A 15,722-nucleotide genomic window follows, 5' to 3' on the forward strand; every position below is an offset into this window, starting at 1 on the left:
TGTCCTGGACATTTTGAATACTAAGTTGTAAAACTCTGGGTCTTGTTAAAATGACATGGAGAATGTTGATGTTTTTTGGCTTTGGTAGGCAATAACCTGGTTACGTTCAGCTTGGAAGTGTCATCTTCTGTGTGCAGTGGTTCCATTACCAATTAAGTTTTCAAAGCCTTTTAATTATACTATTGCGTCTGCCCCGCATATGCACCATATGGGGTAGTCTGGGACTTGGACAGTGATTTATACTATAGTTTATTTCTTAAAGCATGTACTACCTTCCAGTTAAGACGGAGTAATGGGGACCAGTTTTACTCTCCTGCCTGAAACAACGCTTCAAAATAACAGTTTTTCAAATTTTGACTTCCCTCCTATCAGTGTGCTGTTGTTTACTTTTCAGAATCCTCAAGCAGTTCCTTTTTGTATTTTGTCCAGAGTCTTTAGTTGTAGTCAGTGAAAGAGATAAGATTATATCTTGGCTGGCACTGAAATTCTCAGGTAGCTTACAAACTGAAATGCATCATGCACTTTAAAAAAGCCTTCTTACTGCTATACCATATGTCACATTTTCTCTGGATCTCTGCTGCTTACTGGAGGAAGGAGACCTAGGAATCCACAGGACTGCTCTCCTTCTCTGATATTAATTAATGACATCTCTAATTTAAGCTTAATTCAGCCTGTGCTCAAGTGGAGGCAGCCAGTGAGTGGGGTTACACTGAACCCTAACTCAACCAGTCTTGATTCTGTATATGACACCTTTATACTAATCTTTGCTTTTTCCTCTACTGTAATCAAGCATTTTACTGACAAAGACATAGTTTCTTTGTAAATATGCTTTCCTTTCCCTTCTGTAATTTAAATTCCAAGTGCTTATTATTAGCACATGTACAAAACATCCCTTACCTGTACCTTTTCTGAGGAGTCCAATAACCCAAGATCCAGGATACTATCAGCTCCATTTTCCCTAAAAACAAACAAACAACTTTCACATTTCAGATAACTGAAATTCTAGAATTTAGTGTAGAGAAAACCATATGCATTTAAATTTATAAGAATATATAAATACATTTAAGTTTTGAAGTAAAACAATATCTAGGACACTTACTAGTCTTAATGCAGTTCTAGGAACAAAAATGTTAATAATATACACAAAAACACAGGATGCTACATGTATGATGCAAGACAATGAACTAAAGGCTACCTGATTTAAGACAAAATAAATGCAGTCTTCATAGGGGAACTGAAACTTGAGCTCAGGGGAAGCATTGTAAAAGAACAGAAAAATGTTCAGAAAGCAACCACAATAGGAATCAAATGCTCTAGGGTATTTAATTATTCTAGAATACTAATAAATCCACTGTTCAATCTGTAAAGCCAGGTGAAAGCAGTCAATATTATATTCTTGCATTCAATAGAAAACACTTCTAAATTAGCAACCCTTACATATATTTACAAATATCTTTTTTATCAAAAACACATTATTTGCAACTTTTTCTATAATGGGCTAAGCTATATCAGTGTGTGTTGATACTTCCAGAAACAGGGAAGAGGAATAAAGACATAGTATATGAAAGTCAAGAGAAGAAAAATAGTAGTAACAGCAAAGAAAATAAACTTCTAGCAATAGTCTTTGGCTTGGACCATTCAAAGGCTCTGAGACAGGTAAATAGCTGGAAGTAAGTGGCTATTTAGTTTCAGGGCTTAGCCTACCCACTTAACCATCTCTAGGACTATATCTAATCTAAGTTCCTCATTCAATATCATGACTAGGAGAAAAATAAACAGACATTTTCATCTAAAATAACACTTCAAAGTCTTAAACTGGATATCAGAGTAGCCCCAGTAGGGCACAGATTAAGTATGGCATATCTTCCTGTCCCTTTTACCTGTCACCTGGGGAAAGGAAGGATAAGTAATTTAACTGTTAGATATTTTTAAGTTTCATATTAAAACAAATATACTACACAACAGAAAGCAAAAACTTGCATAATTTTTAAGATAAATCAGGAGGTCTAAAAGAAATTTCATGTTTATTGCAAGGACTCAGGGATTACACCCAATTCCTTGAGGTATTTGGCCTCTGCCATTAGGGGTATTCATGTGGAGAATGAGATGTACTTCTTTATAAGTTAGTTTCTAAATAAGGTTCGTAAAAAATCTTCAGAACCTAAAGTGACTGCTAAAATTCTGCCCTTCTAATACATGTGAAGTCAGCTGTCTCACTCATGGATTTTAAGCCATCTCTTAAAAAGCCATTTAAAGTCTTGTACTATTTAGTATAAATTTTAAGATATGGTGACAGCCACATCCTAAAAATAAAGTAGCTGATGTTTAAACTAAAATGTCTTCCCAATTGTATACATTACCGTCCATGTGCAATAATGAGTTCCATGGCTTCATCCACTCTTGCTCTCAGAGAATCTTCACTTGCTAGAAGAAGAAGAAGCTGAGCTGGGGATAATTCCAACAGCATGCCAGTGATTTTACTTGCAAATGCCTGTAAATGACAAACAAATGTTATTTGCCTCTACTCTGAAACCTCTTGTCTAAATCAGCAATCTTTTATCAGAAAAAAAGAAAAAGAAGAAGAAAATGTAAGAAACTTGGGTAACAAATAGGAAAAAAAAAATTCTGAACCAGTAACAGATTTTATTAAATTGGAAGCTTAATTATAGAAAACTTTGGTAGGGAATTAAATAGTCTATGCACTAGCAGTCTTATTAAAGCTAGTTTAATACTGGGTGACAAGCCTTTTTTAAAGGTTTTTGATACCCATGAGTAAACATAAAAATACTCAATTTTCATTTTTTTCCCTTCCTCATCAGAGACCTGGAAACAGTTTTTTCATTTAGTGTAGCAAAAAGGAGGTAAGACGTGAAGGAGGGAGAAGGAGAAAGAAAAAGATGCCTATATTTAAGGCTAAGGATTCACTGAAATATAATTGGTTGACTCTGTTTTACTATTCTTTTGCTATAACATGTACATATAGTTATGTATAAAGACAAAAAAACACAACTAGGTTATGTTTCATATTCCATGAAAGAAACCTCTGACAGAATATTCAAAATAAAATCTTCCTGTCATACGTATCCAGAGTAACGTACATATAGCGGATTCACTTCATTGTACAGCAGAAACTAACACAACACCATAAAGCAATTTTACTCCAAAAAAAAGAGTAAAGTACACTATTTGCAATGTGTTCTAGCTGCAAAGTAACAATAATTTGTACAAATAAGGGTACAAATAAATACAATGAACAGATAATTCCTTAGCACACAAGGAAATTACTAGGTAGAATGCCAACCTGGCATAGGTAGTAAAAACATCAAGCTATATACAATTACTCTCCAGTAAGTCCTGCTTCTTTCCCTCCCTAAAGCTTCCTTTTTATTGCAGTCCTCAACCACATGGCTTTCCAGTAGCTGGCAACTTTTCTTAACTGAAAACCAAAAAGGGCACAGCCAGTTAAGAGGTAGCTAAGTACACCATACATACTGGTTGCATTGCTTGTACACGGGGATAAAGTCTCTCTCCGAGCGCCTGACGATGTGCTGGCAGAGGATCAGGATCATCACTAGGATTTCCTTCAGAGGCTGGTCTGAAGGGCCTAGTGTCGATGGAAAGCTGTCTTCTAAAATCCCTGAAAGATGAACAAAGCTATTATGACTTCATTCCCTTGTCTGCAAAATGAAAATATCAGTGCAACTAGTAACAAAGTTGGAAAACCAGAGCATACAGTTAGCTCCAGTTATGGTACTAGGGTGGAAGAATGCCTAAAGAATGATGGTGGGGAAATAAAGATTATCTAGATTTTGGCACTCGAAAATCCATAAATCTGCAATGCATAGGTTAATTTGATTCTAAGGGAACAGGACCTTAAAATACCAAAAATCAAAAGTCCACCCATATTTACTGGAATTTTTAGTCAAAAGTAAAATGCTACCCATCCTAACACATGAAAAATTACAGGTTTAAATAACACAATTGCCACAATTAAAATTTTAAAACAAATTTAGGAAAGCATGATATGAAGTTAATAAAAATTTCAAAAAATTAGGAACTTGAGTGGGATAAATAAAAAGCCAATATAATTTCAACTGCCTCTGGGTTTTTAAAGCAGAATATTTTAATAACAGTTGGTTAGACTTTTTTAGTTACAATACATATATCCAATTATTAAAACTTTCATTTTCTAAAAGTCCATAATTGAGACTCTTATTTACAGGCCTACCTCCAATTCATCCAGAAAGATGGTACTCAATAAAAGACACAAAATCATCTCACCTATCCCGATCTCTCCGAGAACCTGCTCGCAAGCCACTACTCCTCCTCATCTCCCTTTCTCTCTCTCTTTCCCGATCCCTCTCTCCTCTGTTCCTTAATCTCTGCATTAAACCTGGAAAAAAATATGAAACACACTTTGTTTAGATGAATGTAAATGCAGCTACTTTAAATGTTAAAGTCAATGTGAGGACATGAGACAAACATAATAAGAACATGACAACTGTAGATCATCTTCCTTATCATCTGTGTAAGTGCCTTTCTCTCACTCTCCGTATGGTTTTGAGGGTTGGGGGTGATTCTGTAGAATGAACCTGGTAGGTAATAAATGTTCACTCAGTATTTGTTTAATGAATTTATCCCCTTGTCATGTCAAAGCTGTAAAATAATATGTAGCAACTGGGGCTATGTTAGTTCCACCATAAATAATGCTGAGATTTCTTACATATTTGAATATCTTCTCTATTCTTAGTTTTTGGCATTAAAGGCATTATAGCCACCCATCTATTATTATTCTTAAAACCTTAAGCATAAACCAGGGTATGGTTTCCTAAGGAGTAAGCAGAAAAGTTATTTCTGAAACATCATGACTTCCCGGGTTTCCTCATTCACACTTGACAATTTTTTATTATAGGACTATAGAAATTCAAATGGTGAAACTAATGATGAAAGGCTGAGGTACTCTCCCCATCTTTTCATCCTCAATTCTTTCCAGAGCTCATTCAGTTTTTTTCCAGACCTCAGTCAGCTTTTATGGTGCCAGTTTACAGAACCCCAGTAAGATACAGCTACAGCCTAGGTAAAACACAGGATTTTGTTAGTAACTCCTTCTCCCTCAATTACTACATCCATCCACCTACAAGACTGACGATCTTCTGCCCCTACCTTACATGAACCCCCAGTTTCAACCTTTTGTAGTTTTCACACATTTTTAATATGCTAATTGTAATCCTGAAAATTAGGTAAGAATCCTAACCCCAAAGTGCTGATCCTCAAGGAGGCAAAGCTTACACCAGGATGTTAATACAGAAAACCTTCTTACCAAAAAACAAAGTCTTGCTAAATTAAACAGTGAAGTTGGTGACACAGCCAACTTACATTTGGTTGCAAGCTCCATCTCATTGGAGACTGGAACGACTCTGCAAATTATACTTTGAAAAGCACTGTTCTAGACAATAGCATTTTCTTCTAAGTATCTCTACTTATTAAATACAGGGATTGGGGGAATCCTGCAGTTTGCTCTTTGAATTTTTATATTACCATAGATCTTAAACCTCCCACTCCCCAGACATTATAATTTGAGATGAAAAAAATAGTACAATCACAACCATTTATGGAAATAAGTGTGGCAGTAAAAGAGCAAACTGGTAAATTGTCAATTATAGTAGTTTAAACATGATTAAATCATTAATCTAGAATAAAATGGTATAAAAGTAAATATACATTAACGTTCTCCCACTGTAAACATATATAACCGTGATTATCATTGTTTCCATTAAACAAGGTAAGAATTTGTATGTGCTTGTTACCTGTAGAGTACTTACTTGTATGAGTGCCTTTGTTGGCATTTTGGATACAATCTAGATTTGGCAGTTTTTCATTGGACAAAAATGCTTGTGCAATGGCTGTATAAAAACTTCGTGCTACACCACTGCCCTCTCCTGGTTCATCCTTAAATGTAACTTTCACCCTATGTACAGCCATAGGTGTAGTAGCACATCTTCGACCAAAGTGATTGTTAAGTTGCCTCATGGTCTGCTGAATAAGAAGATCTCGATCCCGATCAACCTATTAAAACACAACAAAAAGTAGTAAATTCAGTGTTGGAAACCACCTTGAAATTTTTCTATGTAAAATCTGAAAATCTAATTTTAGCTTTTCCTTGACAGCTGAAATAGCTACGAAGTATTTGGGTTCTCAAAAGCTTATATTCCAAATAACACTCTAAATCATACAAGAATATCTTACATTAAATCAGGAAAATGGAATTTAACTCAATTATAACATTTTCTTAAAAGGTCTACCAATTTGGTAATTATAGCAGGATAAACTGCAAGTAGATCAAAGTGTAAATTTTTTTTTTTTTTAATAGTGAATCCTAGGGAAAAAAACATAGCATATTCCTTTGGTGGCAGAATACCATAGCAAAGTAAAAGAAAAATGACAAACGGGAAAAAACATTTGCACCTTCTATTACCGACAAAGATTCATGCGTAGTGTATATATACACCTAGCGTTTCTAAAAAAATTGAGGAAAAAACACTTTAATAGGAAAAATGGGCAAGAAATATCAACAAACAGTTCCCAGAAAAAGAAGCAGCCATAATATATGAAATATATGAAACAAAGTTTAACTTTGCTCATAATAAGAGAAATACAAATTTAAACTATATTGCCTATCAGACTGGCAAAAATCTAAAAAATTGACAACAAACTGCTGGCAAGACTTTGGAAAATCAGGCCTTCTTGTGTTCATGTTGAAAGTGCAAATATATACAGACATTATGTAGAGGTATTTGCCAATATTTGCCGAAATTACATATACACATGCCCTTTGACCCATGTCTATCTATCTCAAAGACACGCTAGCCAAATAGAGAAACACACATAAGGCTATTATTCATCACATCTCTATTTGTAACAGCAAAAGACTGGAAACAAACCCAAATGTCTATCAATAGGAAACCAGATGAAAAAAATTGATACAGCCATAAAATGTGGTGCTAACACTAGGTAGCTGGAAAAAAAGAAGGCAGAACATCTCTCTATATACAGAGCCATGGCTTTCTCTCTAGGATATACTGTTAACTGGGGAAAGCAAGATAGAGTAAAATGTATAATAGCATGTTCAGGGTGGGAGTGGGGGAGAGAGATGCGTAATGAATACACACAGGATTATATATTTTTTGAAAGGTGGGAGGGAAGTAAGCTAAAAACAAGAACAAAAAAAACCCAAAAACCCAAAAGGGGGCAGGGGGAATACAAAGTAAAAGAGACAGGAATGGAAATTAGATTTCTCTGAATACAACCTTCTTCTATAGAGTTGACCTTGCAACTGTAGATATTTTACATTAACTATGAAACATAACAAAGTCAAAAAAAGGAGAGAGCAACCCCTAAAAAGTGAAAGCAAAATGAACTGAAAGGCCCTAATTGTGTGGAGATGAGATGGTAGGTAGCAAAACCACACAAAAGGAATTATTTCAAGTGACTTTAAACAATGTAGTTTGACTGTACATCTCCAACTGGATATGCTCTAAGAACAAAAACTGCAAATAAATCTTGGGCTATTTTCAATAATCATTTTGTTGGTAGTGGTGTTGATGTTATGATTCTAAGACTACTGTATGCATGCTGTTGGATAAAAGCAAATGAGTAATTTTATCAGTGTTGCTGGGAAGCTGGATATTATTCAGTTCAGAAGAAAGGAAGTAAAGACTAAAAGGTGAAAATAAAACAAACTTGTGGTCCTAAATCTTGAATTTGAATTAGGAGTATCAGTATGAACTCATGAAATAATTTTCTTCTTCCTTTTTTAAAGGAGCATTTCCTACTAAAAGGCCTAGAAACAATGACAAACCCAACAGGCAGTGAGCAACCTAGAGCCCAGATTATAATCTCAAAATACAATTTCCTGCTAAAAGGAAGCAGGGCTTCTTGAAGAAATGGCTGATTTAAGGTCTGTGACAGAAAATAACAGAAAATGAGACATATCAAAACGTAAGGAAGTTGTCAAAGATTGGACTCTCACTAGCCACAGAAAAGATAATTTGAGCATCAATGAAATGAAGCACATCCAAACAGTTTTAATCCATGTATTCATAATGATACTTAAACGAACAAACCCATTGCTCATCATTACAGGATGTTAGGAAACCAACTGCCAGAGACAGCCATTACTCTAAATTTGATGATTACCATTTATTTTCTTTAAATTTTTAATTACATAGTATATATCCCCTAAACAAAATTGTTATTTGTTTTTAAATTTTATATAAATAGCATACTGTATGTATAGGATAAGAAAATCTAAATACCTTTACCTCTAGTGATAAATCTCTTGACTGCTGATTTCTCAGTTTTTCCATTTCTCTCCGGAATTTTGATTCTTTTACCTCAAAACCACCCAATTCAGTTAGGATCTTAAAAAAAACAACAACAAAACAAATGCATGACAGAATTATCCTCTGAAATATGTTCCTATCAGGCAGAATAGAATGTAAAGTGCTCAAAATACATACTGATCCAGGTTCTGCTCCAACATCTTCCATGAATACCCTGCCGAACAGTTCTAAAGAAAGGCGCCAACGTCCTAGCAGCATATCATGGGAAATGACCATTCCCATGAAGCTACATTGTGGCCTGTAAGAAGTTTAAGGGGAGAGGGGGAAGCAGTTTAGGCAACTCTAAAAACTTCCTGGTTTTTGGTCAATAACAGTAATTACTTGGTCTTTTAATATTCTGAGATCTTAAGTAATTCAAAACCACTTTTCTATAGCTACTCGTTCCTTGGAGAACTTCTTAATTTTACTCCATTATTCCTTCTGTCCTTTACGTAAGGATACATCCCCAGGCTGGCTTCCATCTTCATCTTTAGTTTTACCTCCTCTCCTTAAAGTCCAGTGTCTGTCTCCACTAGATGATTCCCAGACCCCTCTTTAGTTCACAATGGACCAGAATTTCATTGTGTGAAATATATCCACTTCAATCATACTCAACATGGTGAAACTGAATATGGACTCTTCACCACAGTGACAATGCCTCCTGATTTCTTTCAATAGTACCACCTATTTTCCTACTGCACGGACTTGAACAGATTTTAATTTATTCTTCCCTTGGTCCCTCCAGAGTGATCAAGTCCTTCATAAGTTTTCTTTTCCTAACCATGGTTTCCTTTTCATCCCCAAAGGCAATATTCTACTTCAGCCCCCTTTTTAACAACTAGCCAGAAGGAATAATAGCTTGTCTCTCTACCTCTAATTATTCTCTCCTTCAATCTATCTGCTTCTACACATTCGAACCATCTCAGCTCAAATCATATTGTCTCTAGGAAGCTTGGGCCATCCCAGTCCCTAATTCTTCCTTGCCTTTTATGGTTGTTAGACTGTGTACACAAGATGTATACAGTTTCCTAAACTAGTTTAACTCCTCCTAAGCAAACCAAAAAGAAAAAAAAAATCTGACATTACATAACCAAACATCATACAGCATAAAGCAGACACTCAACAAATCATTAGGTGATCAGCCATACTGAGTCACAGTATATACTAGGCAAATTTTTACTGGGAAAGCAAAGAACCTACCACTTGCAAGAGGTTTACTAAATGTGAACCTGGCAAAGGAGTGAGCCCAGACAAATGTGAAAGTCACAAATCTATAAAGCTCTTTTTTTCACATGTTCCCCTCCCATAGCTGAGCTCCTGCTAACAAGTGTATAATTGACAATTTGACATGGATATATACTTTAACTCAGTACTGAACGTTAAAAACAGAGTCAGAATTTCTTCAGTAAAAGGAGGAGAAAATCAGAATGCCAATCAATCACAAAACAGTCACAAAAAAACAAAATCCAGAAAACTCTAAATTTCTGATTTATAAACTAGGAAAACACAAATAATATTTCATCCTATTATTTACATACAAATAAAATACAAAGAAAATTATAAATTTTCTAAATTAAAAACTCTTACAAAAATTATAATAGCCATAAAGTAATCGCATAGAAAAACTATCTTCACTTAGCAAGTACCTGAAAGATGTAAGAGGTGGCCCTTCACTTTCAGTCAGTCCTATTTCTGCGAGTAAACTGCTTTTCAATTGTGCAGCAAGATCGTGAGCAGATGGCCCTGGTTTTGAACTCTCAGCTTCTTCTGGCACTACATTCTGTTCTTCCCCTTCCTTTTTTTGCCGATTTTGCATGTTTGTTACATTTTTCAAATTGGCAGCATAAGACATTTTAGTTGGAAGAACCTATGAATTTTTACATTTAAATGTTAGATATTAAAAAACAAACTGACTAGATTTCCTTTTCAACTTACTAATACTCCACAGAGATCACATGGCAGTTAAATAATTCCCTTCTGGCACTTCAACTACAAAGATGCAATCTATTTCTTGTCTATCTGATTCCCATGGATGAGCACCAATTCCAGTGCATTTACCAGAGCAGCCTCAGAGAACTTTTCAAGGTATCTTTATAATATCTATGGTTACTTAAGTGTCTTATGTGCATAAAATTCTCCTTTATCACTTAGATAATAAAGAAAATTCTATTCAAGTACATGTCTTCTATATGCCCACTCTTAAATGGTGTTATTACTTTTTCACTGGAGAAACAGTACAGTATAATTTCAGGCTCTCAAATCGGACTTTCATCTAAAAACTAGATCTGTCATTTCACTAGTTGTATTACAACAACAGACATTCCCACGTGAAATTTATGTAATCTCTCCAAGCCTTACCCATAAAATCAGGATAATAATGATTTCTACCCAACATGGTTGTAAAGATTAATTGAGACAGTGCCCAGGAGATAGAATTATCCAACAAATGTTAGGTATCATCATTAATATTACTTTATTCCCATTCTAGACTCAAAAAGAAAAGTTACAAGCCAATATTATATATGCTCATATGTATAAAAATTTTAAATATTCAGCAGAATTACAACAATCAACTCCGGAACAGGCAAACACAGCAAGTTAGTCTCAAAGCAGACTATTGACAGTACTGGAATTCCTTTAATTATGTCATAAGGCAAGAATTTCTGATACTTCTGTTATTTGGGTAAATACAATATTCTGAATGCATTTCCCAAAAACTAGACGCTGGGATAAGTGTTCAACTCACAAATATTATATTGCGAAGATTTTTACTATCTTACCTCAAGGCAGTTTCTATCCACTGTAACTTCCATTAAGCATTTTCCACTGCTGGCAGATGAAGAATAAAGACCCTGACTTGGACGGCCAAAAAGATCCTCCTTTCTAGCATTTGGCTGGAATTTTAATAAAAATATTACAGTTACATTGAACACTTTAAAAAAGTAAATTCAACTAAAAAGAAACCTTAAGCCTAGTTTATGTGAATCACCTGCAACAGATGTGGCTGATCAGCCAAGGGGATGGCTTCAGCTAGAGGCACTTCAAATGGGTTTGGGGGTATACACCCAAGGAACGTCATGGAGTCGGAGCGTCGGAAAAATGGATGGTTTTGGCCAGTTTCTGCGGGAAGAGAGTCATCATCCTTATCATTCAAAGTAGCACCTAAACATAAAGAGATAAAATGTTTTTTTAAAAAATTAATTATTGGGGAAGGGTAAAAGGATCTACATCTGCTCAATCCAAAATTCTTGTTATCTCTTTATAAAATTTTAATGCCACTCAAAACAAGTTGATAGTCCAAAATTTTGATAATATTTTAAAGTGGTAATTCAAAATACTGGTTTAAAATGGTTACAATGATAAATTTCATTTATGTGTATTTTAACACAATAAAAACTTGCAAAAAATATTAGCAGTAACAAATACTGTTCTATTTTGTATTGGACAGACACTACCCACATCCACCTCTTCTCTCTCTAGAGATTTAGACCTGAATATAGCTAGTTTCCTGAGCATGTTCAGGACCTGGCTCACTGATGACTCCACAAAAGGGGCTAAAATTTGAGCATCTGCTTACTTTTAAGTTCTGATTCCTCTATAGAAGAAGATAAACAGAGAAATGTCTGGGCAACTCATGCATCCCAACAGGAAATCAGCACACCAGCACCAACTCCCATTAATGGAATAAAACTTTTGTCAGTGCTTACAGTATGCTGTGAAAATAGCAGTGAGCTATGGCTAGGTTCTCAAAAAATAGCAGTTAAAGTTAAGTTGTCTTTCCCAGGCCTGAATAAAGTACTACATGATAATAAGAAACAGGCAAGCAGACTATCTGACCCCACTAGAAAAGTATTTTAATTCTACTTGAAATTATACCTGAAAGCTACAAATAAAAGAGTGTAGAAAATCCCCAAATTTCTTGAATTTGGAATATTTTCTCTTTTTTATTGCATTAACTGTTGAGTTTTGATGTAATAGGGAGTTATAACTGGTATTTTCCATTTTCTTGACTCAGTCTATTTTGCATCAGTATTAGCAAAAGTTCTGCTAAGACTTTATTCAAATGTACGTAGTACCAACACACTTAAGAATAAAGGTAAACATAAAACTAAGAGAAATGCAAAGGAGAGATACAAAGTCAAAATAGAAAAAATATTAACTGTTGAAAAAGTTTATAATATTTCTTTAACTCATCCTTATTTATGAAGTAATTAATGCAAGGATATATAAGGAAAAATGGACAGAAAATGCAAGGAACGGGACATAGAGAAGAAAAGAGAAATTCCCACCCAGACAGAAAATAATGAAGTTAAAAAGCTTGAAGGGGAAATACTGAGGCAGCCATTTCTTGAAGTAGATTAGCAGATTTTCTGTACACTAACTTTGATTGGTGTCATCATCATTTTCATGTTCTGAATCTTCATTATCAATACCCAGTTCCAAGAGTTCTCGTGTCCTTTAAAAAGACAAGTGAGTCATTTTACATGAAGTATTTTGTGCTGTATGAACAGGAGCAAAGGTGATGCAAAAAATACTGAAAAGGTTAGTTTAGTATCTAACCAATTTCAAACACTGGGATAAAGTTTCAGACTCTGGGAATGGTAGACTAATCAGCCAAATGTACTACAACTACAAAATAGGTTCAACAGAAGCAAAAGGCTAATCACACCAAGAAATAGTGAGTGCTTACACAAACTCTAATAGAAAACATGATAAAACAATCAGGACAAACTACCTCCAGCATAAAGCTTAACTGGATTCTTAGGTTTCATGTTTTAAGTGAGGAGTAGCTATGGAGAGTGGCTGGATGGACTCAAGCCCACCTGCCCACATGAAATGTTCCTGTTTGCAATGTTCTCCTTACTCCAAAAATCAGACAACGTACTAATGGAGACCACAGCAAGTATTTCTTAAAACAATCTCATGGCAAGTATGGCTACCTTTTGCGTTCCAGCTGAGGTGTATCCAATGTTGTCTGCTGATTCATTGCTTTAATCCAATATATAAGGGCTTGAAAAACATATGCCACATGCTTCAATGAGCAAACATCCAAAACTGGAAGAACATCAGAATGCTCGTCATTATGAGACCGCATTAAAGACAGAGCATAATTTAGGAAGTCGCCTCGAGCAGACATCATTCCTTGACGGGCACTAAGCAATGTGGCACGTCTATAGGAGTAAAAAGAAATGAAGATGTTTACAAAAAGAACACAAATGTGAAATGTACCACTGTTATAAATATGCAAAATTAGGAACTGAGACTATCCATAAATAAAACCTCATTACGCCTGGGCTCTGCCTTAGAAATATAACCATTGTATATTATTTACAGTACTGTATACATTTATAAAGGAAAGAAATTCCAGCGTCCTTTGGATTGGCAGCAGGTACTCCTTCCCCAGAGACAATGGTTCTCAAACTTCAGTGTCCACCAAAATCACCTGGAGGGCTTGTGAAAACAGGTTGTTGGACCCACCCCTATGGGTTCAGTAAGAATGGGTTAGGGTAGGACCCAAAATCTATATTTCTAACAAGCTCTTAGGTGACCTTGATGCTGCTATTCTGGGAACCACACTTTGAGAACCTAAAAGTGTGCCTAAAATGACACCAAAGGCACAAGCAACAGAAGAAAATAAAGAGCACTGGACTTTACCCAAATTAAAAAACCTATGTCCTTCAAAGAACACCTTCAAGAAAATGAAAAGACAATCCACAGAATGGGGCACAATTTCTGCAAATCCTGTATCTGAAAGGAAGTTGTATCCAGACTATATAAAGAACTCATAAAATTCAATAATAAAAACAGAGGCCAGTTAAAATGTATAAAACATCTAAGCAGACATTTCTCCAAAGATACACAAATGGCCAATAAGCACATGAAAAGATGCTCATCAGCCATCACAGAAATGTAAATCAAAACCACAACGAGAAACCACTTCATACCCACTAGGATGGCTATAATCCAAAAGACATATAATAACAGGTGTTGGCAAGGATGTGGAGAAATTAGAAACTTTATACTCTGCTATTGGGAATGTAAAATGGTGCAGTCACACTGGAAAACAGTCTGGCAGTTCCTCAAAAGGTTAAAGAGAGTTACCATGTGATCCAGCAATTCTACAATTAGATATATACCCAAGATAATTGAAAACACATTATCTACACAAAAAACTGTACACAATCTGTTCACAGCAGCATTATTCATAATAGTCAAAAGGTGTAAACAACCCAACTGTCCATCAACTTATGAGTGGAAAAACAAAATGTGACATGGAATACTAGGAAATAATGTATTGATACATGCTAAACATGGATGAACCTTAAAACCATTATGCTAGGTAAAAGAAACCACATATTGAATGATTCCATTACATGAAATGTCCAGAATAGGCAAATCTATAGAGACAGAGAGTAAATCAGTGGTTGCTTAGGATTAGAAAGTAGGGGAAAACGGGAGGTGACTGCTAATAGGTACGGGGCTTCTTGTGGAAACGAATAAAACATTCTAATACTAATTGTGATGATGGTTGCACAGCATACTCAAAACTATGGAACGGTATACTTTAAATGGGTGAACTGTATGGTATGTGAACTACATCTCAATAAAGCTATTCTATTAGAGTGAGAGTGGGAGCAAGACAGAAAAGGGAACCCTATCACCAATGAAAATCTATTATCAGAAATCTGTGTTCTTTGGCGTAGTGACTAGCCTAATGAAGACAAGGCCTGTGTCTATTGGTGGAGCAGGCTTCCTAGGACAGGAAAGCTGCTGCCTCTCAAGTCTTTATCTCTAATCCAGATCTTTTTGCCAAGCATTCAATTTTGCATACTAAACATTTCCACTAAATCCTCTCCCAGTTCTCTACATGTTCAAAAGCAGGTATGTCCACTCTACTCCTCTAGATTTTTCTTTTAATTTTTGTATTAGTTATTCAGAATCTAAATTCAGAAGATGTAAATTCTGCCTCCTCCCCGCTCCATACCCCAACACGGCCCTAAGTTCTGTTTGTAATGATTTCAGCGCTCTCTCCTCACTGGCCCTTCACTGCCCTACTTCGGTGACTATTACTTCTCTTGTAGACTCCAACCATAGTCTTGTTAAATTTCCTAAGCAGTCTCCTTAGACCCTTGTCTTTCCTCCATTTATGGTCCACCCAAAGTAGCAAGGTTGTTTAGCCTGAGCCAAAGCTAGAACCAAATTCTAGGACTTCGACTTCAAGGATGGGACATTTTCACTATATAGCACTGCCACTAATCTAGTTTCAATGTGTGGGCTAATTTCTAGTCCTGAAAAAGGTCATTTTATAACTGACTAGAAAGAACACAATAAATACATAAA

The 15,722-nt window shown here is 35.4% G+C and overlaps 1 protein-coding gene across 2 annotated transcripts in view; it reads right to left on the reverse strand.

Annotated features, from left to right (window-relative positions):
* UBR5 (ubiquitin protein ligase E3 component n-recognin 5) overlaps nucleotides 1-15,722 on the reverse strand; it is a 141,423-nt gene that overhangs the window by 9,945 nt on the left and 115,756 nt on the right. For both annotated transcript variants that reach the window (XM_065895605.1, XM_065895604.1), the window contains exons 41-52: nucleotides 13,322-13,552; nucleotides 12,764-12,837; nucleotides 11,371-11,543; nucleotides 11,162-11,275; nucleotides 10,028-10,248; nucleotides 8,520-8,640; nucleotides 8,322-8,420; nucleotides 5,823-6,066; nucleotides 4,282-4,393; nucleotides 3,493-3,637; nucleotides 2,361-2,491; nucleotides 898-958 (exon numbers count right to left, since the gene is read on the reverse strand). In XM_065895605.1, the coding sequence (XP_065751677.1) occupies nucleotides 898-958; nucleotides 2,361-2,491; nucleotides 3,493-3,637; nucleotides 4,282-4,393; nucleotides 5,823-6,066; nucleotides 8,322-8,420; nucleotides 8,520-8,640; nucleotides 10,028-10,248; nucleotides 11,162-11,275; nucleotides 11,371-11,543; nucleotides 12,764-12,837; nucleotides 13,322-13,552 (1,726 nt within the window). The remainder of the gene's footprint in view (nucleotides 1-897; nucleotides 959-2,360; nucleotides 2,492-3,492; nucleotides 3,638-4,281; nucleotides 4,394-5,822; nucleotides 6,067-8,321; nucleotides 8,421-8,519; nucleotides 8,641-10,027; nucleotides 10,249-11,161; nucleotides 11,276-11,370; nucleotides 11,544-12,763; nucleotides 12,838-13,321; nucleotides 13,553-15,722) is intronic.

This window comes from Phocoena phocoena, chromosome 17 (genome assembly GCF_963924675.1).
Source record: "Phocoena phocoena chromosome 17, mPhoPho1.1, whole genome shotgun sequence".
NCBI classification, from domain to species: Eukaryota; Metazoa; Chordata; class Mammalia; order Artiodactyla; family Phocoenidae; genus Phocoena; species Phocoena phocoena.